Source organism: Phocoena phocoena, chromosome X (assembly GCF_963924675.1).
Source record: "Phocoena phocoena chromosome X, mPhoPho1.1, whole genome shotgun sequence".
In the NCBI taxonomy this organism is placed as follows: Eukaryota; Metazoa; Chordata; class Mammalia; order Artiodactyla; family Phocoenidae; genus Phocoena; species Phocoena phocoena.
The window spans coordinates 63,839,496-63,866,295 of record NC_089240.1 but is presented as its reverse complement, the minus strand read 5'-3'; the positions used below and the strand labels follow the sequence as shown (position 1 = coordinate 63,866,295).

Genomic DNA, 26,800 nt, shown 5'->3' with positions numbered 1-26,800 from the left:
CATCGTGGTTTCATTGTCATTTGTTTCTAGGTACTTTTTGATGTCCACTTTGATTACTTCAGTGATCTCTTGGTTATTAAGTAATGTATTGTTTAGCCTCCATGTGTTTGTATTTATTACAGATCTTTTCCTGTAATTCATATCTAGTCTCATAATGTTGTGGTTGGAAAAGGTACTTGATACAATTTCAATTTTCTTAAATTTACCAAGGCTTGATTTGTGACCCAAGATATGATCTATCCTGGAGAATGTTCCATGAGCACTTCAGAAAAATGTGTATTCTATTGTTTTTGGATGGAATGTCTTATAAATATCAATTAAGTCCATCTTGTTTAAAGTATCATTTAAAGCTTGTGTTTCCATTTTTATTTTCATTTTGGATGATCTGTCCGTTGGTGGAAGTGGGGTGTTAAAGTCCACTACTATGATTGCGTTATTGTCCATTTCCCCTTTTATGCCTGTTAGTATTTGCCTTATGTATTTAGGTGCTCCCATGTTGGGTGCATAAATATTTACAATTGTTATATCTTCTTCTTGGATCGATCCCTTGATCATTATGTAGTGTCCTTCTTTGTCTCTTGTAATAATCTTTATTTTAAAGTCTGTTTTGTCTGATATGAGAATTGCTACTCCAGCTTTCTTTTGATTTCCATTTGCATGGAATATCTTTCTCCATCCCCTCACTTTCAGTCTGTATGTGTCCCTAGGTCTGAAGTGGGTCTTTTGTGGACATGATATATATGGGTCTTGTTTCTGTATCCATTCAGCCTGTTTGTGTCTTTTGGTGGGAGCATTTAATCCATTTACATTTAAGCTAATTATCGATATGTATGTTCCTATTCCCATTTTCTTAATTGTTTTGGGTTTGTTATTGTAGGTCTTTTCCTTCTCTTGTGTTTCTTGCCTAGAGAAATTCCTTGAGCATTTGTTTTAAAGCTGGTTTGGTGGTGGTGAACTCTCTCAGCTTTTGCTTGCTGTAAAGGTTTTAATTTCTCCATCAAATCTGAATGAGATCCTTGCTGGGTAGAGTAATCTTGGTTGCAGTTTCTTCTCCTTCATCACTTTAAATATGTCCTGCCAGTCCCTTCTGGCTTGCAGAGTTTCTGCTGAAAGATCAGCTGTTAAGCTTATGGGGATTCCCTTGTTTGTTATTTGTTGTTTTTCCCTTGCTGCTTTTAGTATGATTTCTTTGTATTTAATTTTTGTTAGTTTGATAAATATGTTTCTTGGTGTGTTTCTCCTTGTATTTATCCTGTATGGGGCTCTCTGTGCTTCCTGGACTTGATTAGCTATTTCCTTTCCCATATAGGGAAGTTTTCAACTATAATCTCTTCAAATATTTTCTCAGTCCCTTTCTTTTGCTCTTCTTCTGCTGGGACCACTGTAATTTAAATGTTGGTGCATTTAATGTTGTCCCAGAGGTCTCTGAGACTGTCCTCAGTTCTTTTCATTGTTTTTTCTTTATTCTGCCCTGCAGTAGTTATTTCCACTATTTTATCTTCCAGGTCACTTATCCGTTCTTCTGCCTCAGTTATTCTGCTATTGATCCTTTCTAGAGTATTTTTAATTTCATTTATTGTGTTGTTCATCATTGCTTGTTTCCTCTTTAGTTCTTCTACGTCCTTGTTAAATGTTTCTTGCATTTTCTGTATTCTATTTCCAAGATTTTGGATCATCTTTACTATCATTATTCTGAATTCTTTTTCAGGTAGACTGCCTATTTCCTCTTCATTTGTTATGTCTGGTGGGTTTTTACCTTGCTTCTGCATCTGCTGTGTGTTTTTCTGTCTTCTCATTTTGCTTATCTTACTGTGTTTGGGGTCTCCTTTTTGCAGGCTGCATGTTCATAGTTCCCATTGTTTTTGGTGTCTGTCGCCAGTGGCTAAGGTTGGTTCAGTGGGTTGTGTAGGTTTCCTGGTGGAGAGGACTAGTGCCTATGTTCTGGTGGATGAGGCTGGATCTTGTCTTTCTGGTCGGCACGTCCACATCTGTTGGTATGTCTTGGGGTGTCTGTGCCCTTATTATGATTTTAGGCAGCCTCTCTGCTAATGGGTGGGGTTGTGTTTCTGTTTTGCTAGTTGTTTGGCATAGGGTGTCCAGCACTGTAACTTGCTGGTCGTTGAGTGAAGATGGGTCTTGGTATTGAGATGGAGATCTCTGGGAGATTTTCGCCATTTGATATTATGTGGAGCTGGGAGGTCTCTTGTGGAGCAGTGTCCTGAAGTTGGCTCTCCCACCTTAGAGGCACAGCACTGACTCCTCTCTGGAGCACCAAGAGCCTTTCATCCACACGGCTCAGAATAAAAGGGAGAAAAAAATAGAAAGAGGATAAAATAAAATAAAGTAAGATGAAAGAAAATAATTAAAATAAAAAATAATTATTAGGGAAAATAAGATTTTTAAGTAAAAAATAAAAAATAACGGACGGACAAACCCTAAGACAAATGGTGAAAGCAAATCTATGCAGACAAAATCTCACACAGAAGCATACAAATACACACTCACAAAAAGCGGAAAAGGGAGAAAAAGAATCTATCTTGCTCCCAAAGTCCACCTCCTCATTTTGGGATGATTTGTTGTCTATTCAGGTATTCCGCAGATGCAGGGTACATCAAGTTGATTGTGGAGGAATAATCCGCTGTTCCTGAGGTTGTTGGGAGGGATTTCCCTTTCTCTTCTTTGTTTGCACAGCTCCTGGGTTTCACCTTTGGATTTGGCCCCACCTCTGCCTGTAGGTCGCCTGAGGGCGTCTGTTCTTTGCTCAGACAGGACGGGGTTAAAGGAGCAGCTGATTCGGGGGCTCTGGCTCACTCAGGCCTAGGAGAGGGTGGGGTTTGGATGTGGGGTAAGCCTGCGGTGGCAGAGGCCGGCGTGACGTTGCACCCGCCTGAGGCACACCGTGTGTTCTCCCAGGGAAGTTGTCCCTGGATCACGGGACCCTGGCAGTGGCAGGCTGCACAGGCTCCTGGGAGGGGAGGTGTGGAGATTGACCTGTGCCTGCACACAGGCTTCTTGGTGGCGGCAGCAACAGCCTTAGCATCTGATGCCCGTCTCTGGAGTCAGCCCTGAAAGCCGCAGCTGGCACCGGTCTCTGGAGCTCCTTTAAGCAGTGCTCTTAATCCCCTCTCCTCGCACACCAGGAAACAAAGAGGGCAGAAAAAGTCTCTTGCCTCTTGGGCAGGTCCAGACTTTTCCCCCCGGACTCCCTCGGACTCCCTCTTGGCTAGCCGTGGTGCACTAACCCCTTCAGGCTGTGTTCACGCCAACAGTCCTCTCTCTGCGCTCTGAACAAAGCCTGAGCCTCAGCTCTCAGCCCCCGCCTGCCCCGGTGGATGAGCAGACAAGCCTCTCGGGCTGGTGAGTGCTGGTCGGCACCGATCCTCTGTATGGGAGTCTCTCTGCTTTGCCCTCCGCACCCCTGTTGCTGCGCTTTCCACCATGGCTCCAAAGCTTCCCCCCTCCGCCACCTGCACTCTCCACCAGTGAAGGGACTTCCTAGTGTGTGGAATCCTTTCCTCCTTCTCAGCTCCCTCCTGCTGGTGCAGGTCCCATCCCTATTCTTTTGTCTCTGCTTTTTCTTTTTCCTTTTGCCCTACCCAGGTACATGGGGAGTTTCTTGCCTTTTGGGAGGTCTGAGGTCTTCTGCCAGTGTTCAGTGGGTGTTTTATAGGAGCAGTTCCACGTGTAGATGTATTTCTTATGTATCTGTGGGGAGGAAGGTGATCTCCACGTCTTAGTCTTCCGCCATCTTCCTCAACCTCCTGGGTTTTCTTTTATATGGTGTTGGAGCAAAGGGATTTTTTTCTGGGGCAAATAGATCTATCAGTGTTGGGTTTTTTTTCCCCCTGAATGGTGAATCAGCTACAGATACTTGTAATTTATCTGCTTTTGAGATCCTTTTTTGCTGTATAATTTCAGTTTTACCATTATTTTGGTGAATAAATAATTTTACATATATTTATTGAATACCTGCTATATACAAAGCATTGTACTTATATACACAAATAACTACAGTATAAGACAGTTTGCTGTGTTATGAGCTCTGTAGGATTTTAGATAATGGAGAAAGCATTTTTGAGTGGATGATCAGGGGCGATTTCATGGAGGCAGGAGCATTTTACTAATGCACATAGCTTATAAATGAATATTAACATGGCAGTCAGTGTGAGTTAGGAATCCTGAAATGACAGCTCTCCCACTGCCAGAGATTTTATCTTTATAAACTGGGAAAATCATTCCAGTATTAGTAAATGGTTAATATCTAAACATTCCCATAAATACTAATTTAAGGTAAATATTTGTACTTTTATGAATACATAATTTGCATATGATTGATAATTGCTGCTTTTGTTTTTAGGCTATGAATATTGTGGTTCCCTTCATGTTTAAATATGCTGTAGACAGCCTCAACCAGATGTCGGGAAACATGCTGAACCTGAGTGATGCACCAAATACAGTTGCAACCATGGCAACGGCAGTTCTCATTGGCTGTATGTTTGGTTCTTTAATCTGTCTACAGGTGTTGACTTTCTTCAAGAGGGTTTCATCATATTTGAGCATATGACCTTTTCACCACAAACACAACTTAGCATTTTAGATGTTTGTTTTATGTGAGATTTTTTGTTTGATGTGTGGTTTTTAAAAAATTCTTTGTATGATATACTTTCCAAAAATTCTGTAATAAAAGTCTCATTTTCTAAGTTCTAGAAAACAATAACATGAAGTAAGACATTAAATTCATAACAACCACTTCTAATAGTTAGGCTCCTTATAAGATATTTTTTTAGTAAGGCTAGTTATTTTCTTGCTGTTGTTGTTAGCCGTTGAATAGGAAATTGCTACATAATGATATACCTGTATTAATGTGTTATTAAATTATATTCAATAGCTATGACACAAATCTACAATTTGTAAAGAATAGAATATAGTGCTTTGTGTCCCCATGCAGTAGAAAGGATACTTTATGAAACTCAGACCTGAGTTGGGCATGCTTAGTCAAAGCACTTGGATTTTTCAGGATCTCGATTTTATCACTTATTATTTGGGGGAATTGAATTAGATCACAAAACCTCAACAAATACTGTACATTTATCCACAATAAGGCCTTATGGGCTGCTGTTACTTGGAAAAATCTTTCAACATTTGGAATCTTATGTGGGAAAATAACAATGAAAAGTTTTCATGGTGGTGGAAAGATTGATACTCAGTAGGCTAGATGTTTTCTAGGTTTCTTTTAGTGTAAGTATTCTGTGATATATTCATTCATTGTACAAACATTTTCTGAGCCCTTGACGTTTTTATACTCCAACGATTCTAATATTTTTACACCCCACTTTTTCTTGATTGTATTGCTAGATGGTGTATCAAGAGCTGGAGCTGCCTTTTTTAATGAAGTTCGAAATGCAGTATTTGGCAAGGTAGCACAAAATTCAATCCGAAGAATAGCCAAAAATGTCTTTCTCCATCTTCACAACCTGGATCTCGCTTTCCACCTGAACAGACAGACAGGAGCTTTGTCAAAGGCTATTGACAGAGGGACAAGGGGTATCAGTTTTGTCCTGAGTGCTTTAGTATTTAATCTTCTTCCCATCATGTTTGAGGTGACCCTTGTCAGTGGTGTTTTGGTAAGTAAAACATTTTTCATGACAAGCTTTTATCTTACATTCTTGTTAGTAGCTATTTAGTACTTGAAGCTTTTGTACTATTGCATGCTTATGATTTGAAAGCAAAATCCCATGGTGCCAGAAGGGTTATACAGTTTGTTTAATTATTTTTCCACAAGCTTCAAGGGACTGTGTCCAAAGTCTTTATCATGTTATTATTGTAAAGAGCTGTTCAGTTCTACACATAGGTCAGTCATTTAGCTAGTGGTTGCAGTTTTTTTGTTAACAGACATTATGGTATATGGCTTTGGACTGGTATGCTCAGATTATCTAGGTTTCTTTCTATTCACCATTTGTAGCATTTTAGGCAATTTCATATTTTATAATTAAAAGTATGCATATAACTTAAAGTTGATTTTCTAAGGTATTTGTTTCCTCACTCAGTTTTTCATGTATACAACTTTATACCAACATATTTTTTAATTAAAATCTTTGCGATTTGCTAATGTATATTATAAACTATTTGGCAAGAGCAATGACTGTTTCTCATTTCTTCTTTTGCCTTCTCCAGTATTATAGATGTGGTGCCCAGTTTGCACTGGTGACCCTTGGGACACTTGGTGCATACACAGCATTCACAGTTGCTGTCACACGGTGGAGGTAAGGTATCCCCCAGAGGTTGGTCAAGGTTCAGAAATTAGTTATGCTTCTGTAGCAAACATTCTATGCCTATGCAAATCTTTGTCTTACAGAACTAGATTTAGAATAGAGATGAACAAAGCAGATAATGATGCAGGTAACGCTGCCATAGACTCGCTGCTGAATTATGAAACTGTGAAGGTAATATGTTTAATTTTACTTTCCTCTTCCTTTCACACCACACTAAGGTTTGTTGTGCCATTTAATTGAATAGGTGCTGTAAGTTAGAGCTGCAGATTAGTATAGGATCTCTAGGTATGATGAAATAATAGTACTTTATTGTTTTTCTTTTGTTTAGAAATTGCCCTTTCTACCACATTTTTTGTGTGGCACCATCAGAATTTTACCTTCTGAATTAATTTATAAGTAGTGACAGTATGGTTAGCATCTTGATTCAGAATGCACACTAAGTTCTTGACTCTCTATCCCTCATACTGCCTAGCATAGTGCTTTTCACTAATTCATTCCATAATTCATTCATAATTCATTTCACTAATTCATTTATCTGTTCATTTTTCCATTTAACAAATATTACTGAATGCCTCTTGTGTGCAAAGTGCTATGCTAAGTCCTGTAATGGGGGAGGGTGGTAAAAACAATGATTTTGATCTTTGCCTTCCCAGAATTTGCTAAGCACTGGGAGAGTTAAAGTAAAGTATGCAAGTGGCTACATGAGAAAGGTGTAATGTGGTGGGGGGCAATGAGAATTGTCAATTCAGAGTCCCAGAGGATCAAGGCAAGGCTTTGTGAAGGAAGTGCCATTGACAGCTTTTTTAGATCTGGGTTTAAATTAACTAGGCATTCAGTAAATGTTTGGGGGATGAATTTTATGGACTTTTCAAATACTGTCCATTGTGGAAAACTGCAGGAGTACCATAGTCCAATATATGGAAAGTCAGTTTTTAAAATGGTGTATGCAGTACAAAATTGTATCCATGAAAAGGATTCTAATCACTTAAGAGATTAAATTCCAATTATAGTTGTATGTAGTTACTGTTTTTATGTATTTTGTAGTATTTTAATAATGAAAATTATGAAGCACAAAGATATGATGGATTTTTGAAGACATATGAGACTGCTTCATTGAAAAGTACCTCTACTCTGGCTATGCTGAACTTTGGTCAAAGTGCTATTTTCAGTGTTGGTTTAACAGCCATAATGGTGCTCGCCAGTCAGGGAATTGTGGCAGGTAATGGATATGTGGTTTTCACGTTAGTCTATGTTTTACTTAACCTTTATAAAGATTAATGAAATAAATGTGTATATTAGTCTCATAAAGCATATTCAATAAGGTGCTATAACATCCTTGGAGTACTTTCATTTTTGTATCAGAATATGTTTTCTTGATTACATGATGATGTTTTTTTTACTTCCCTTTGTTTAACACTACAAGTTTAGCACTGGTTCTCTCATTGATTGGGATTACTGTTTGTGGGGCTACAACCTGATTCTTTTCGGAGTAACTTTCTTTTTAGCATCTGATATTTCTAATTTCTCTTGTAGACCTAGAAAGAAATATAATTAATTTAGTATTTAGTCCAAAGGACTAAAATGCAAGCAGTCATATAAAAATTACTAGTAACCTTTTAGTTTTCCTATTAGTTGTTCATTGCAAAACATTGCAAAAGTAAATAATATCTGTGCCTCTTTTCTGTAACCTGCTTGCTTAGTTAGGATTTATTCATTCACTGAAACCTTAATACATGGTTTATCAATTCCCAATCATGATATCCATTTGCCCCAATTTTTAAATTTATACTTTTAAAAACTTCTATTTTACATTACAAGGAACTTTCTTAGGAAGAAAGGAGAGATTTTCAGCCTTCCATTTCTTTCCTCACTTAAGCCATTCTCTTTTACTTATATATTATGTGTAGTGTATGGGTGGGCTTTTGCCATTCCAGTTAGCATATATCTAGTTCCCTATTTTCCTAAATCATGGATTAAAATGCTTTGGAATTTGAGTAGGCCTAAGAGTTGCTGATGATGTACATTTTGAACTGTATTCCACAGTAGTAAACTGTAAACTTTTCTATCTTAAACTGGAAAGTTCATAACATCTAAATTTTTTTTTCTACCAACTGCATATTAAGGTACCCTTACTGTTGGAGATTTAGTAATGGTGAATGGACTGCTTTTTCAGCTTTCATTGCCCCTTAACTTTCTGGGAACTGTATACAGAGAAACTAGACAAGCACTTATAGATATGAACACCTTGTTTACTCTACTCAAGGTAGACACCCGAATTAAAGTAAGTAATCTATTTAGTACCTTTTTAAAAGCATATAAGCATCATCTCATTAATGGTATTATTCCGGGGGAATATTTTTACATTACCATATTAGCAAACTAATTTCTCTTTTGCAGGAATTGGGACTATCATGTGTATTAAAAGGCTGTTACAGCTTTTACTTCTGTGTTTAGAAACCTTACAGTATTAGCAAAGAATATTATACCTAGAAGCTAAATTTTGTTAACTTCTATATTTGTACTTGCACCTGATTTACTTTTGCTAATAATGATATAAAATGTGATTGCCTCTCCTCACATTGTCAACCTCCTTTCTCCCCTGCCCACCATCCCTCTTTACCCCCAAAACAAATTTATCAGAAATCAAAGCATTCAGGATTTTTACCCTTAACAGTGAGGAGTGAAAAAACATTTTTAAAAGCATGCTTAGAAGTGGTCTAACTCCACTTATAAACCTCCTCCTTTCCCTTTATTTTCCTTTTTCTCTCTGTGAATTAGAAAATTGCATAGCTGTACTCTAGGAGGTGTGTAAAGTGGCTTTTTCTTTTCTCTTCCCTGCTAGGACAAAGCGATGGCATCTCCCCTTCAGATCACACCACAGACAGCTACGGTGGCCTTTGATAATGTGCATTTTGAATACATTGAGGGGCAGAAAGTCCTTAGTGGAATATCTTTTGAAGTTCCTGCAGGAAAGAAAGTGGCCATTGTAGGAGGTAGTGGGTCAGGGTAGGTAATTTAGTTCTTTATAAAATTCTGCATTGTTGATTGCTGACTCCCATTGTAATATTTTTTTATGTGTCATAATAAAATGATGACTGTGGTTTAAAATAGGGGTTCCCTAATGCCAGTTGGAGCTACATAACCTTTCATTGTCTCCTATTTCAGGAAAAGCACAATAGTGAGGCTGTTGTTTCGCTTCTATGAGCCTCAAAAGGGTAACATTTACCTTGCTGGTCAAAATATACAAGATGTGAGCCTGGAAAGCCTTCGGAGGGCAGTGGGAGTGGTACCTCAGGTATTTAAAAAAAGAAAAAACTTATTTGGGGGAAGGTATATTGGGTTGGTGGATCTTTTACTAGAATCATTTGAATCCAAAGAGTCAGTATATGCTAATTAAGTTGGAAGTGTTAGGCCCTACAGGCTATATTCTGTTACCAAAAAGACAAAAAAACATGAATTCAAAAATCTTCATGATGGGAAGATTTTTTTAAGCCTTAGGAAGATAGCATAACATAGAGGAAAGAGCCCAGACTGGAGTCAAATAGAACAGAATTGTAAGCCCAGCTCTAACCCATATACATTGTATGGCCTTGGGCCTCAGTTTCCTCATCTGTAAAATAAGGATACCATTTTCTTGTAGGACAGAATTATTATGGATTAGAGATAATATGTGTAAAGTACCAAGTACAATGTCCATCACATAACTGTTCAGTAAATGAAAACTATTATTTTAATTTTGAGCAGTTTTTGGCAGAGTAAATTTATGAAAATTACAAAGCAGTCTGGCTGCCAACTTCAAGTTGATGTGCCTTGTTCCCACAGTACCAAGCACAGTGCCCGACCCATAGTGAGCATTTAACAAGTATTTGCTGAGTGACTTTAGGGGGAAGCATAAGTTCAGAGTAAGATCTGAGAAGGTAGGAAGGAGGTAGCCTTACAGGATGTGAGTTTTTCTTATACTGAAAGCCAATAGAGAGACCTGGGAATTAGTTGCAGCCTAGAATCAGAACCAAATCCCTGGGAGAACTGTAAGAAAAGGATCAGACAGTTCCTTTTATGTAGCTTGTAAAAGGTCATCAAGTGATCTAACACATGCCACTCTGCCCTGTCCTTTCTTTCACTGAGAATCCCAAATTTAGTGTTCATGAGTCACTTAGGGAGATTATCGAAATTCCAACTCTCTTTCACACACCTTGGTTCTGGTTTAGGAGGGCAGTGGGGGCCCCAGAAACCTGCATTTTTGAATATGCCTTCTAGATGATTTAGGTGATTCATAGACTATATGTTGAAAAACACTGACCTAAACCATATATGAAGTGAACTGAATTCTGGGCTGTTCCTGCTTAGGGCTCAGTGTCCTCATCCATTCTCTTGGGCTGTATAATAATTACCCTCATCGTTTTGAAAAATAAAATGTTTTATTCACTAAGGAAAAATATACATGGTCAATAAATGAAAGAAAAGATACTCATCCTCATTAGAAGTCTTAGTAATTAAATCAACAATGGGATACCATTTATCACCTATTAAACTGCTGAGGATTTTAAAACGTGTAGTATTTAGTTTGGGCAAGGCTGTGTGAAATGGCTAGTCTGTTTTGCTGGAGGAAGCATACAACTTTCCTGATGAACAAATTGGCAGTATGTAGCAAAAGTCTGAAAAATATTTATACCCTTTATTACAGTAATTCTGCCTCTAGGAAGTTTTAGTAAGGAAATAAACAGGGAAGTGAACAGATTTTTCTATGCTAAACAGTTCATTATAGTGTTATTTATACCAGCACAAGTTGGAAACACTATAAAATCCAGTATTAAATAGATGGTTAAATTATCATCATAGGATCAAATGTCATACAGTCATTTTTAAATATCATGTTTGTAAAGAGTATTGAGTGTCATAGATAAATGCTCAGATACAAAGTTTGTTGAAAAAGAAGTTTCCAAACAAAATGTAATATCTCAGTTTTATAATATTAAATGAATACATTGTAACAGAAAAAGTATTGGAGAAAATACAGCAACATGTTAATAGTAGTTATTGCTGGATGGTGGGATTATGGATTATTTACTTAATTTTTGTTTTACCTTATATTTTCTATTTCCCTTTTTTTAATATCTTTATTGGAGTATAAGTGCTTTACAATGGTGTGTGTGTTTCTGCTGTATCAAAAAGTGAATCAGCTACACATATACATATATCACCATATTTCCTTCCTCTTGCGTCTCTCTCGCACCCTCCCTATCCCACCACTCTAGGTGGACACAAACCACTGAGCATATCTCCCTGTGCTGTGTGGCTGCTTCCCACTAGCTATCTATTTTACGGTTGGTAGTGTATATATGTCCATGCCACTGTCTCACTTCGTCCCAGCTTACGCTTCCCCCTCCCTGTGTCCTCAAGTCCATTCTCAATGTCTGCGTCTTTATTCCTGTCCTGCACCTAGGTTCTTCACAACCATTTTCTTTATGATTCCATATATATGTGTTAGCATATGGTATTTGTTTTTCTCTTTCTGACATACTTCACTCTGTATGAACACACTCTAGGTCCATTCACCTCACTACAAATAACTCAATTTCGTTTCCTTTTATGGCTGAGTAATATTCCATTGTATATATGTGCCACATTTTCTTTGTCCATTCATCTGTTGATGGACACTTACGTTGCTTCCATCTCCTGGCTGTTATAAATAGAGCTGCAATGAATATTGTGTTCCATGACTCTTTTTGAATTATGGTTTTCTCAGGGTATATGCCCAGTGGGGGATTGCTGGCTCGTATGGTAGTTCTATTTTTAGTTTCTTAAGGAACCTCCTTACTGTTCTCCATAGTGACTGTATCAGTTTACATTCCCACCAACAGTGCAAGAAGGTTTCCTTTTCTCCACACCCTCTCCAGCATTTATTGTTTATAGATTTTTTGATGATGGCCATTCTGACTGGTGTGAGGTGATACCTCATTGTAGTTCTGATTTGCATTTCTCTAATGATTAATGATGTTGAGCATCCTTTCATATGTTTGTTGGCAATCTGTATATCTTCTTTGGAGAGATGTCTGTTTAGGTATTCTGCCCATTTTTGGGTTGGGTTGTTTATTTATTTATTTTATTTTTTTGATATTGATGTGCATGAGCAGCTTGTATATTCTGGAGATTAATCCTTTGTCCCTTGATTCATTTGCTAATATTTCTCCCATTCTGAGGGTTTTCTTTTCATCTTGTTTATGGTTTCCTTTACTGTGCAAAAGCTTTGAAGTTTCATTAGGTCCCATTTGTTTATTTTTGTTTTTAATTCCCTTTCTCTAGGAAGGGGGTCAAAAAGGGTCGTGCTGTGATTTATGTCAAGAGTGTTCTGCCTATGTTTTCCTCTAAGAGTTTTATACTATCTGGTCTTACATTTAGGTCTTTATCCATTTTGAGTTTATCTTTGTGTGCGGTGTTAGGGAGTGTTCTAATTTCATTCTTTTACATGTAGCTGTCCAGTTTTCATAGCTCCACTTATTGACAAGACTGTCTTTTCTACATTGTATATTCTTGCCTCCTTTATCAAAGATAAGGTGACCATATGTGTGTGGGTTTATCTCTGGGCTTTCTATCCTGTTCCATTGATCTATATTTCTGGTTTTGTGCCAGTACCATTCTGTCTTGATTATTGTGGCTTTGTAGTATAGTCTGAAGTCAGGGAACCTGGTTCATCCACCTACGTTTTTCTTCCTCAAGATTGCTTTGGCTATACGGGGTCTTTTGTGTTTCCATGCAAATTGTGAAATTTTTTGATCTAGTTCTGTGAAAAATGCCATTGGTAGTTTGATACAGATTGCATTGAATCTCTAGATTGCTTTTGGTAGTATAGTCATTTTCACAATAATGATTCTTCCAATCCAAGAACATGGTATATCTCTCCATCTGTTTGTATCATCTTTAATTTCTTTCATCAGTGTCTTACAGTTTCCTGCATACAGGTCTTTTGTCTCATTACATAGGTTTATTCCTAGGAATTTTATTTGTTTTGTTGCAATGGGAAATGGGAGTGCTTCCTTAATTTCTCTTTCAGATTTTTCATAATTAGTGTATAGGAATGCTAGAGATTTCTGTGCATTAATTTTGTATCCTGCTACTTTACCAAATTCGTTGATTAGCTCTAGTAGTTTTCTGCTAGCATCTTTAGGATTCTCTGTGTATAGTCTGCAAGTAGTGACAGTTTTACTTGTTTTCCGATTTGGATTCCTTTTCTTTCTTTTTCTTGTCTGATTGCTGTGCTTAAGACTTCCAGACATATGTTGAATAATAGTGGTGAGAATGGGGAACCCTGTCTTGTTTCTGATCTTAGTGGAAATGGTTTCTGTTTTTCACCATTGCGAACAATGTTATCTGTGGGTTTGTCATATATGGCCTTTCTTATGTTTAGGTACATTCCTTCTCTGCCTGCTTTCTGGAGGACTTTTATCATAAATGGTATTGAACTTTGTAGAAAGCTTTTTCTGCATCTTTTGAGATGATGATATGGTTTTTCTCCTTCAATTTGTTAATATGGTATATCACGTTGATGGATTTGCGTATATTGAAGAATCCTTGCATTCCTGAGATAAATCCCACTTGATCATGGTGTATGATCCTTTTAATGTGCTGTTGGATTCTATTTGCTAGTATTTTGTTGAGGATTTTTGCATCTATGTTCATCAGTGATATTGTCCTGTAGTTTTCCTTTTTTGTGACATCTTTATCTGGTTTTGGTATCAGGGTATTCGTGGCCTCGTAGAATGAGTTTGGGAGTGTTCGTCCCTCTGCTGTATTTTGGAAAACTCTGAGAAGTATAGGTGTTAGCTCTTCTCTAAATGTTTGGTAGAATTCACCTGTGAAGCCATCTGGTCCTGGGCTTTTGTTTGTTAGAAGGTTTTTAATCACAGTTTCAACTTAGTGCTTGTGATTGGTCTGTGTATATTTTCTATTCCTTCCTGGCTCAGTTTCGGAAAGTTGTGTTTTTCTAGGAATTTGTCCATTTCTTCCTGGTTGTCCATTTTATCGGCATATAGTTGATTGTATTAGTCTCTCATGATCCTTTGTGTTTCTGCAGTGTCAGTGGTTGCTTCTCCTTTTTCATTTCTAATTCTATTGATTTGAGTCTTCTTTTTTTTTGATGAATCTGGCTAATGGCTTATCAATTTTGTTTATCTTCTGAAAGAACCAGTTTTTAGTTTTATTGATCTTTGCTATTGTTTCCTTCATTTCTTTTTCATTTATTTCTGATCTGATCTTTATGATTTCTTTCCTTCTGCTAACTTTGAGAGGTTTTTTTTCTTCTTTCTTTAATTGCTTTAGGTGTAAGGTTAGGTTGTTGATTTGAGATGTTTCTTGTTTCTTGAGGTAGGACTGTGTTGCTATAAACTTTCCTCTTAGAACTGCTTTTGCTGAATCCCATAGGTTTTGGGTTGTAAAGTTTTCATTGCCATTTGTTTCTAGGTATCTTTTGATTTCCTCTTTGTCTTCTTTAGTGATCTCTTGGTTATTTAGTAGTGTATTGTTTAGGCTCCATGTGTTTGTACTTTTTACCTATTTTTCCTGTAATTGATATCTAGTTCCATAGTGTTATGGTCAGAAAAGATACTTGATACCTTTTCAGTTGTCCTTCATTTACCAAGGCTTGATTTGTGACCCCAGATATGATCTATCCTGGAGAATGTTGCATGAGCACTTGAGAAGAAAGTGTATTGTGTTGTTCTTGGATGGAGTATCCTACAAATATCAATTAAGTCCATTTGTTTAATGTGTCATTTAAACTTGTGTTTCCTTATTTATTTTCATTTTGGTTGATCTGTCCCTTAGTGGAAGTGTGGTGTTGAAGTCCACTACTATTATTGTGTTACTACCGATTTCCCCTTTTATGGCTGTTAGCATTTGCCTTACGTATTGAGGTGCTCCTATGTTGGGTGCATAGGTATTTGCAATTGTTATATCGTCTTCTTGGATTGATCCCTTGATCATTATGTAGTGTCCTTCTTTGTCTCTTGTAATAGTCTTTATTTTAAAGTCTATTTTGAGAAGACCTTCAGGATGGTGGAAGAGTAAGACGTGGAGATTACCTTACTCCCCACAGGTACATAAGAAATAAATCTACATGTGGAACGACTACTACAGAACACCTTCTGAATGCTGTCAGAAGACCTCACACCTCCCAAAAGGTAAGAAACTCCCCAAGCACCTGGGTAGGGCAAAAGGCAAAAGAAAAAACAGAGACAAAAGAATAGGGACGGGACCTGCACCAGTGGGAGAGAGTTGTGAAGGAGTAAAAGCTTCCACACACTATAAAGCACCTTCACTGGCGCAAATGGGGGTAGGCCGGGGGGAAGCTTCAGAGCCACGGAGGAGAGCATAGCCACAGGCGTGGAGAGGGCAAAGCAGAGAGATTCCTACACAGAGGCTCAGTGCTGACCAGCACTCACCAGCCCAAGAGGTTTGTCTGCTCATCCACCAGGGCTGGTGGGGACTGGGATCTGAGGCTTGGGCTTCGGAGGTCAGATCTCAGGGAGAGGACAGGGGTTGGCTGTGTGAAAACAGTCTGAAGGAGACTGGTCCACCACAGCTAGCTTGGAGGGAGTCGGGCAATAGTCTGGAACTGCCAAAGAGGCAAAAAACTTTTCCTTGCCTTTTTGTTTTGCGGTACGCGAGGAGAAGGGATTAAGAGCACTGCCTAAATGAGCTCCAGAGATGGGTGCAAGCTGAGGCTCTCAGCATGGACCCCAGAGACGGGCATGGGATGCTAAGGCTGCTGCTGCAGTCACCGAGTAGCCTGTGTGCATGCACAGGTTACTGTCCACACCTCCCTTCCCGGGAGCCTGTGCAGCCCGCCACTGCCAGAGTCCTGTGATCCAGGGACAACTTTCCTGGGAGAACACACGGCATGCCTCAGCCTGTTGCAATGTCATGCTGGCCTCTGCCGCTGCAGGCTCGCCCCACCTTCGGTACCGCTCTCTCCCCCCAGCCTGAGTTAGCCAGAGCCCCATAAACAGCTGCTACTTTGACCCCGTACTGTCTGAGTGAAGAACAGACGCCCTCAGGCGACCTACACATAAAGGCAGGGGCAAATCCAAAGCTGAACCCCAGTAGCTGTGTGAACAAAGAAGAGAAAGGGAAATTTCTCCCAGCAGCCTCAGGAGCAGTGGATTAACTCTCCACAGTCAACTTGACGTACCCTGAATCTGTGGAGTACCTGAGTAGACAACAAATCATTACAAATTGTGGTAGTGGACGTTGGGAGCAACAATATATATTTTTTTTCATTTTTCTATTTTTGTGAGTGTTTATGTGTATGCTTCTGTGTGTAATTTTGTCTCTATAACTGCTTTTACCATTTGTCCTAGTGTTCTGTCTGCCCGTTTTCTTTTTTTTCTTTTTTTTTTAACTATAGTTTTTAATTTTTCTTATTATTGGTGGATTTGTTTTTTGTTTTGGTTGCTGTCTTGTGCCTTTCTTTGTTTCCTTTTTGAATTACTTTTTAATTTTTTGACTTATTTATTATTATTTTTTTTTTGCGGTATGCAGGCCTCTCACTGTTTTGGCCTCTCCCATTGTGGAGCACAGGCTCCAGACACGCAGGCTCAGCGGCCATGGCTCATGGGCCTAGCCGCTCCACAGCATGTGGCATCTTCCCGCATCTTCCCGGACCGGGGCATGAACCCATGTCCACTGCATCGGCAGGCCGACTCTCAACCACTGCGCCACAAGGAAGGCCCCTAATTTTTTTATTTTTAATAACTATTTTTTATTTTAATAACTATATTTTATTTTATTATTTTTCTTTCTTTCTTTCATTTTTTCTCCTTTTTATTCTGAGCTGTGTGGATGCCAGGATCTTGGTGCTCCAGTAAGCTGTCAGGCCTGTGCTTATGAGGTGGGAGAGCCGAGTTCAGGACATTGGTGCACCAGAGACCTCCCAGCTCCACATAATATCAAACAACGAAAGCTCTCCCAGAGATCTCCATCTCAGCGCCAGTACCCAGCTACACTCAATGACCAGCAAGATACATGCTGGATGCACTATGCCAAACAACTAGCAAGACAAGAACACAAGCCCACCCATTAACAGAGGTGCTGCGTAAAATCATAATAAGGTCACAGACACCCCAAAACACACCACCAGATGCGGACCTCCCCACCAGAAAGACAAAATCCAGCCTCATCCACCAGAACACAGGCACAAGTCCCCTCCACCAGGAAGCCTACACAACCCACTGAACCAACCTTAGCCACGAGGGGCAGATAGCAGAAAAACTGGGCACTACAGACTTGTAGCCTGCAAAAAGGAGACCCCAAACACAGTAAGTTAAGCAAAATGAGAAGACAAGCAAACGCACAGCAGATGAAGGAGTGAGGTAAAAACCCACCAGACCTAACAAATGAAGAGGAAATAGGCAGTCTACCTGAAAAAGAATTCAGAGTAATGATAGTAAAGATGATCCAAAATCTTGGAAATAGAATGGATAAAGTACCAGAACATTTAACAAGGACCTAGAAGAACTAAAGAGCAAACAACAATGATGAACAGCATAATAAATAAAATAAAAAATTCTCTAGAAGGAATCAATAGCAGGATAACTAAGGCAGAAGAACGGATAAGTGACCTGGAAGATAAAATAATGGAACTAACTACTGCAGAAGAAAATAAAGGTAAAGAATGAAAGGAATTGAGGACAGTCTCAGAGACCTCTTGGACAACATTAAATGCACTAACATTCGAATTATAGAGGTCCTAGAAGAAGAAGAGAAAAAGAAAGGGAGTGAGAAAATATTTGAAGAGATTATAGTTGAAAACTTCCCTAATATGGGAAAGGAAATAGTTAATCAAGTCCAGGAAGTGCAGAGACTACCATACAGGATAAATCCAAGGAGAAACACCAAGACACATATTAATCAAACTATCAAAAATTAAATACAAAGAAAAAAATATTAAAAGCAGCAAGGGATTAGCAATATATAACATACAAGGGAATCTTATATAGGTTAACAACTGATATTTCAGCAAAAAGTCTGCAAGCCAGAAGGGAGTGGCGGGACATATTTAAAGTGATGAAAGGGAAAAACCTACACCCAAGATTACTCTATCCAGGAAGAATCTCATTCAGATTCGACAGAGAAATTTAAACCTTTACAAGCAAGCAAAAGCTAAGAGAATTCAGGGCTTCCCTTGTGGTGCAGTGGTTGAGAGTCTCATGCCGATGCAGGGGACACGGGTTCATGTCCCAGTCTGGGAAGATCCCACATGCCGCGGAGCGGCTAGTCCCGTGAGCCATGGCCGCTGAGCCTGCGCGTCTGGAGCCTGTGCTCCACAGCGGGAGAGGCCACAACAGTGAGAGGTCCATGTACTGCAAAAAAAAAAAAAAAAAAAGCTAAAAGAATTCACCACCACCAAACCAGCTTTACAACAAATGCTAAAGGAACTTCTCTAGGCAGGAAACACAAGAGAAGGAAAAGATCTACAATAACAAACCCGAAACACTTAAGAAAATGGTAATAGAAACATACATATCGATAATTACCTTAAATGTAAGTGGATTAAATGCTCGAACCAACACACATAGACTGGCTGAATGGATACCAAAACAAGACCCATACATATGCTGTATACAAAAGGCCCACTTCAGACATAGGGACACCAAACAGACTGAAAGTGAGGACATGAAAAAAGATGTTCCATGCAAATGGAAATCAAAAAAAAAGCTGGAGTAGCAATTCTCATATCAGACAAAAGAGGCTTTAAGATAAACACTATTACAAGAGACAAAGAACGACCCTACATAATGATCAAGGGATCAATCCAAGAAGAAGATATAACAATTGTAAATATTTATGCACCCAACATAGGAGCACCTCAATACATAAGGCAAATGCTAACAGCCATAAAAGGGGAAATCAACAGTAACACACTCATAGTAGGGGACTTTAACACCACAGTATCACCAATGGAGAGATCATCCAAAATGAAAATATATAAGGAAACACAAGCTTTAAATGACACATTAAACAACATGGACTTAATTGATATTTATAGGACATTCCATCCATAAAAAACACAATACACTTTCTTCTCAAGTGCTCATGGAACATTCTCCTGGATAGATCATATATTGGGTGACAAGTCAAGCCTTGGTAAATTTCAGATATTTGAAATCGTATCAAGTGTCTTTTCCAACCACAGTTCTATGAGACTATATATCAATTACAGGAAAAAAATCTATAAAACATACAAACACATGGAGGCTAAGCAACATACCACTTAATAACCAAGAGATCACTGAAGAAATCAAACAGGAAATCAAAAAATACCTAGAATCAAATGACAATGAAAACACAGTGAACCAAAATCTGTGGGATACAGCAAAAGCACTTCTAAGAGAGAAGTTTATAGCAATGCAGTACTACCTTAAGAAACAAGAAACATCTGAAATAAACAACCTAACCTTACACATAAAGCAATTAGAGAAAGAAAAACAAAATAACCCAAAGGTAACAGAAGGAAGGAAATCATAAAGATCATATCAGAAATAAATGAAAAAGAAATGAAGAAAACAGTATCAAAGATCAATAAAACAGAAAGCTCTTTCTTTGAGAAGATAAACAAATTGATAAACCATTAACCAGACTGATCAAGAAAAAAGGGGGAAAACTCAATAGAATTAGACATGAAAAAGAAGTAACCACTGACACTGCAGAAACACAAAGGATCATGAGAGATTACTACAAGCAATTATATGCCAATAAAATGGACAATCTGCAAGAAATGAACAAATTCGTAGAAAAGTACAACCTTCCTATACTGAACCAGGAGGGAATAGAAAATATACACAGACCAATCACAAGCACTGAAATTGAAGCTGTGATTTAAAAATCTTACAACAAACGAAAGTCCAGGACCAGATGGCTTCACAGGCGAATTGTATCAAACATTTAGAGAAGAGCTAACAGCTCTCCTTCTCTAACTGTTCCAAAGTATAGCAGAGGGAGGAACACTCCAAAACTCATTCTATGAGGCCACCATCACCCTGATACCAAAACCAGACAAGGATGTCACAAAGAAAGAAAACTACAGGCCAATATCACTGATGAACATAGATGCAAAAATCCTCAGCAGAATACTAGGAACATAATCCAACAGCACATTAAAAGGATCACACACCATGATCAAGTGGGGTTTTTTCCAGGAATGCAAGGATTCTTCAATATACGCAAATCAATCAATGTGATACATCATATTAATAAAGTGAAGAATAAAAACCATATGATCATGTCAATAGATGCAGAAAAAGCTTTTGACAAAATTCAGCACCCATTTATGATAAAAAACCCTCCAGAAAGTAGGCATAGGGGGAACTTTTCTCAACTTAATAAAGGCCATATATGACAAACCCACAGGCAACATTGTCCACAATGGTGAAAAACTGAAACCATTTCCACTAAGATCAGGAACAAGACAAGGTTGCCCGACCTCACCACTATTATTGAACATTTTTTTGGAAGTTTTAGCCACAGAAATCAGAGAAGAAAATGAAATACAAGGAATCCAAATCGGAAAAGAAGAAGTAAAGCTGTCACTGTTTGCAGATCACAAGATACTATGCATAGAGAAGCCTAAAGATGCTACCAGAAAACTACTAGTCCTAATCAATGAGTTTGGTAAAGTATCAGGATACAAAATTGATGCATTCCTATACTCTAATGATGAAAAATCTGAAAGAGAAATTAAGGAAGCACTGCCATTTATCATTGCAACAAAAAGGATGAAATACCTAGGAATAAACCTACCTAATGAGACAGAAGATCTGTACGCAGAAAATTATAAGACCCTGATGAAAGAAATTAAAGATGATACAAACAGTTGGAGAGATATACCATGTTCTTGGATTGGAAGAATCAACATTGTGAACATGACTGTACTCCCCAAAACAATCTATGTATTCGAATGCAATCCCAGTCAAACTGCCACTGGTGTTTTTCACAGAACTAGAACAAAAAATTTCACAATTTTTATGGAAACACTAAAGACCCCGAATAGCCAAAACATTCTTGAAAAAGAACAAAAGAGCTGGAGGAATCAGGCTCCCAGACGTCAGACTATACTACAAAGCTACAGTAATCAAGACAGTATGGTACGCGCATAGAAACAGAAATATAAATCAATGGAACAGGATAGAAAGCCCAGAGATAAACCCATGCACATATGGTCACCTTATCTTTGATAAAGGAGGCAAGAATATGCAGTGGAGAAAAAGCCTCTTCAGTAAGTGGTGCTGGGAAAACTGGAGAGCTACATGTAAAAGAATGAAATTATAACACTCCCTAACACCGTACACAAAACTGAACTCAAAATGAATTAAAGACCTAGATGTGAGGCCAGACACTATAAAACTCTTAGAGGAAAACATAGGCAGAACACTCTATGACATAAATCACAGCAAGATCCTTTTTCACCCACCTCCTAGAGAAATGGACATAAAAACAAAAATAAACAAATGGGACCTAATGAAACTTCAAAGCTTTTGCACAGCAAAGGAAACCATAAATAAGACCAAAAGACAACCCTCAGAATGGGAGAAAATATTTGCAAATGAAGCAACTGAGAACTCCAAAATTTACAACTAGCTCATGAAGCTCAATATCAAAAAAACAAACAACCCAATCCAAAAATGGGCAGAAGACCTAAGTAGACATTGCACCATAGAAGATGCACAGATTGCCTGCAAATATATGAAAGGACGCTCAACATCACTAATCATTAGCGAAATGTAAATGAAAACTACAATGAGGTATCACCTCACACCTGTCAGAATGGCCATCATGAAAAAATCTACAAACAATTAATGCTGGAGAGGGTGTGGAGAAAAGGGAACCCTCTTGTGCTGTTGGTGGGAATGTAAATTGATACAGCCAGTATGGAGAACAGTATGGAGTTTCATTAAAAAACTAAAAATAGAATTATCATATGACCCAGCAATCCCATTACTGGGCATATACCGTGAGAAAACCATAATTGAAAAAGAGTCATGTACCACAATGTTTATTTGTGCTCTATTTACAATAGGCAGGACCTGGAAGCAACCCAAGTGTCCATCGACAGATGAATGAATAAAGAAGATGTGGCACATATATACAATGGCATATTACTCAACCATGAAAAGAAATGAAATTGAGTTATTTTTAGTGAGGTGAATGGTCCTAGAGTCTGCAACACCGTGAAGTAAGTTAGAAAGAGAAAAACAAATATCATGTGCTAACACCCATATATGGAATCTTGAAAAAATGGGTGTGAAGAACATAGGGACAGGATGGGAATAAATACGCAGACCTACTAGAGTATGGACTTGAGGGCACGGGGATGGGGAAGGCTAAGCTCAGAGAAAGTGAGAGAATGGCATGGATATATATACACTACCAAATTTAAAATTAATAGGTAGTGGAAAGCAGCCACACAGCACAGGGAGAGGGACTCGGTGCTCTGTGACCACCTAGAGGGGTGGGATAGGGAGGGTGGGGGGAGGGAGATGCAAAAGGGAAGAGATATGGGGATATATATGCATAGCTGTTTTACTTTGTTATAAAGAAGAGACTAACACCATTGTAAAGCAATTATACTCCAATAAAGATATTTTTAAAATATAAAATCCATTTTGTCTGATACGACAGTTGCTACTCCAGCTTTCTTTTGATTTCCATTTACGTGGAATATCTTTCTCCATCCCCTCACTTTCAGTCTATGTGTCTGTATGTCTGAAGTGGTTCCCTTGTAGACAGCATATATACTGGTCTTATTTTTGTATTTATTTAGTCAGTCTGTGTCTTTTGGTTGGTGCATCTAATCCATTTACATTTAAGGTAGTTATCGATATATATGTTCCTATTACCATTTTCTTAATTGTTTCGGGTTTGTTTTTGTAGGTCTTTTCCTTCTCTTGTGTTTCCTGCCTGGAGAAGTTCCTTTAGCATTTGTTTTAAAGCTGGTTTGGTGGTTCTGCATTCTCTTAGCTTTTGCTTCTGTGAATGTTGTAATTTCTCCTTCAAATCTGAATGAGATCCTTGCTGGGTAGAGTAATCTTGGTTGTAGGTTTTTCCCTTTCATGACTTTTAAATATGTCCCGCCACTCCTTTCTGACTTGCAGAGTTTCTGCTGAAAGATCAGCTACTAACCTTATGGGGATTCCCTTGTATGTTATTTGTTGCTTTTCCCTTGTTGCTTTTAATAGTTTTTCTTTGTATTTAATTTTTGATAGTGTGATTAATATGTGTCTTGGCGTGTTTCTCCTTGGATTTATGCTGTGTGGGACTCTGTGCAATTCCTGGACTTGATTGACTACTTCCTTTCCCATATTTCGGAAGTTTTCAACTGTAATCTCTTCAAATATTTTCTCAGTCCCTATTTTTTTTCTCTTCTTCTGGGATCCATATAATTCTAATGTTTGTGCATTCAATGTTGTCCCAGAGGTCTCTGAGACTGTCCTTAATTCTTTTCATTCTTTTTTCTTTATTCTGCTCTGTGGTAGTTATTTCCACTATTTTATCTTCCAGGTCACTTATCTGTTCTTTTGCCTCAGTTATTCTGCTATTGATTCCTTCTGGAGAATTTTTTATTTCATTTATTGTGTTGTTCACCATTGTTTTTTGCTCTTTAGTTCTTTTAGGTACTTGTTAAACGTTTCTTGTATTTTCTCCATTCTATTTCCAAGTTTTTTGATTATCTTTACCATCATTACTCTGAATTATTTTTCAGATAGAGAGCCTATTTCCTATTCATTTGTTTGGCCTCTTGGGTTTTTACCTTGCTCCTTCATCTGCTGTGTATTTCTCTGTCTTCTCATTTCCTTAACTTACTGTGTTTGGAGTCTCCTTTTTGCAGGCTGCAGGTTTGTAGTTCCCGTTGTTTTTGTTGTCTGCCCCCATTGGTTGGTTCAGTGGGTTGTGTAGGCTTCCTGGTGGAAGGGACTGTTGCCTGTGTTCTGGTGGATGAGGCTGTATCTTTCTGGTGGGAAGGACGGCATCCAGTGGTGTGTTTTGGGGGTCTTTAAACTTATTTTGATTTTAGGAAGCCTCTGTGCTAATGGATGGGGTTGTGTTCCTGTCTTGCTAGTTGATTGGCCTAGGGTGTCCAGCACTGTAGCTTGCTGCTCGTTGAATGGAGCTGGGTCTTAGAGTTGAGATGGAGATCTCTGTGAGAGCTTTTGCGGTTTGATAGTACGTGGAGCTGGGAGGTCTCTGGTGGACCAATGTCCTGAACTTGGCTCTCCCACCTCAGAGGGTCAGGCCTGACACCCAGCTGGAGCATGAAGACCCTGTCAGCTGCACAGCTCAGAAGAAAAGGGAGGGGAAAAAAAGAAACAGAAATAAAATAAAATAAACTTATTAAAATAAAAAATTTCATAAAGTATTAAAAATAAAGAAATAAAAAAGTAATAAAAAGAAAGAAAGAAGAGAGCAACTAAACCAAAAAACAAATCCACCAGTGATAACAAGTGCTAAAAACTATACTAAAAACAAAACAAAACAAGAAAAACGGGCAGGCAGAACCCTAGAACAAATTGTAAAAGGCAAGCTGTCCAGACCAGATCACACAAAGAAGCATACACATACACAGCCATAAAAAGAGGAAAAGGAAAAAAAAAAAAATATATATATATATATATATATATATATATATATATTTAAAAAAGGAAGACAGCAACCGAATCAATAAACTCTACCAATGATAGTAAGCTCTAAAAACTAAACTAAGATAAAGATAAAACCAGATAGAAATTAGATGCAGAAAGCAAACCCCAGTCTACAGTTGCGCTCAACATTTACCACTTCAGTTTTGGGATGATTCATTATTTAGGTATTCCACAGATGCAGTGTACATCAAGTTGATTGTGGAGATTTAATCTGCTACTCCTGAGGCTGCTGGTAGAAATTTCCCTGTCTCTTCTTTGTTCGCACAGCTCCTGACACTCATCTTTGGATTTGACCCTTCCTGTGCATGTAGGTTGCCTGAGGGCATCTGTTCCCCGCCCAGACAGGATGGGGTTAAAGTAGTAGCATGATAGGGGGTTCTGGTTCACTCAGGCTGGGGCGAGGGAGGGGTACGCCATGAGTGGTGATTCTGCAGCGGCAGAGGCCAGCGTGTCATTGCAACAGCCTGAGGCGTGCCGTGTGTTCTCCTGGGTAAATTGTCCCTGGATCTCGGGACCCTGGCAGTGGTGGGCTGCACGAGCTCCTGGGAAGTGTGGATAGTGACCTGTGCTTGCACACAGGCTTCTTGGTGGCTGCAGCAGCAACCTTAGCATCTCATGCCCGTCTCTGGGGTCTGTGCTGATAGCCAAGGCTCGTGCCCATCTCTGGAGCTTGTTTAGGCGGTGCTCTGAATCCCCTCTCCTCACGCACCCTGAAACAATGGTCTCTTGCCTCTTAGGCAGTTCCAGACTTTTTCCCGGACTCCCTCCTGGCTAGCTATGGCACACTAGCCCCCTTCAGGCTGTGTTCACACAGACAACCCCCGTCCTCTCCCTGGGATCTGACCTCCGAAGCCCGAGCCTCAGCTCCCAGCCCCCACCGCTCCGGTGGGTGAGCAGACAAGCCTCTCAGGCTGGTGAGTGCTGGTTGACACCGATCCTCTGTGCCGGAATCTCTCCGCTTTGCCCTCTGCATTCCAGTTGATGCGCTCTCCTCCATGGCTCCAAAGCTTCCCTCCCCCTCCCAACCCCTGTCTCTGCCAGTGAAGGGGTTTCCTAGTGTGTGGAAACATTTCCTCCTTCACCTTTCCCTCCCAGAGGTGCAGGTCCCATCCCTATTCTTTTGTCTCTGTTTTTTCTTTTTCCCTACCCAGGTACGTGGGGAGTTTCTTGCCTTTTGGGAAGTGTGAGATCTTCTGCCTGCGTTCAGTACGTGTTGTGTAGGAGTTGTTCCACATGTAGATGTATTTTTGATGTATTTGTGGGGCGAAGGTGATCTCCACATCTCATTCCTCTGCTGTCTTCTCAATGCCCCATATTTTGTATTGTCAACATTTCCAGTTAGCATTTGTTTGTTAACTTCTTTTCTAAATGTAAAATATTTTTAAATAAGTATTTTCTGAAGTTCTACTTAAAGTTTAAGTAGAACTTTAAACTCATTAGTTTTAACTACCATCTCAGTACAAGAAAATTTTATATTAGTAATAGTTATAAAAATTATTAAAGTGATTTGAAATAGTATCTGTAACTCTGGGTCTGATTATGATGTTAAAGAAGATCTTAATTAATTGAGGGTACTGGTTAATGTCAATGAATGGGATCATTTTATTTCATCTTACTGTTACCTTCCAACTGTTGGATACTGAAAGAAAAGTAGGAGGTGGATGCTCATTTTAAATAATTTAGCTTTAGTGTGCCATGTCAGAATAAGTTGAAATATCAAATGAATGCTTGCAGTGAACTTTCTCAAAAATCTATAGCGATAAATTCTTTGTTGTCTGTGTTTTAAGTCCAATTTAAAAGCTTCTGAGAAACATATAAAAACATATTCGGCTTCATTAG

General features: G+C 38.7%; 1 protein-coding gene across 3 annotated transcripts in view; it reads left to right on the top strand.

Moving 5' to 3' along the window:
* The window catches only part of ABCB7 (ATP binding cassette subfamily B member 7), a 132,181-nt gene that overhangs the window by 85,911 nt on the left and 19,470 nt on the right, over window positions 1-26,800 (top strand). For all 3 annotated transcript variants that reach the window (XM_065900442.1, XM_065900443.1, XM_065900444.1), the window contains 8 exons: window positions 4,358-4,490; window positions 5,356-5,624; window positions 6,175-6,263; window positions 6,356-6,443; window positions 7,317-7,491; window positions 8,396-8,553; window positions 9,115-9,278; window positions 9,438-9,567. In XM_065900442.1, coding sequence (XP_065756514.1) covers window positions 4,358-4,490; window positions 5,356-5,624; window positions 6,175-6,263; window positions 6,356-6,443; window positions 7,317-7,491; window positions 8,396-8,553; window positions 9,115-9,278; window positions 9,438-9,567 — 1,206 coding nt within the window. The remainder of the gene's footprint in view (window positions 1-4,357; window positions 4,491-5,355; window positions 5,625-6,174; window positions 6,264-6,355; window positions 6,444-7,316; window positions 7,492-8,395; window positions 8,554-9,114; window positions 9,279-9,437; window positions 9,568-26,800) is intronic.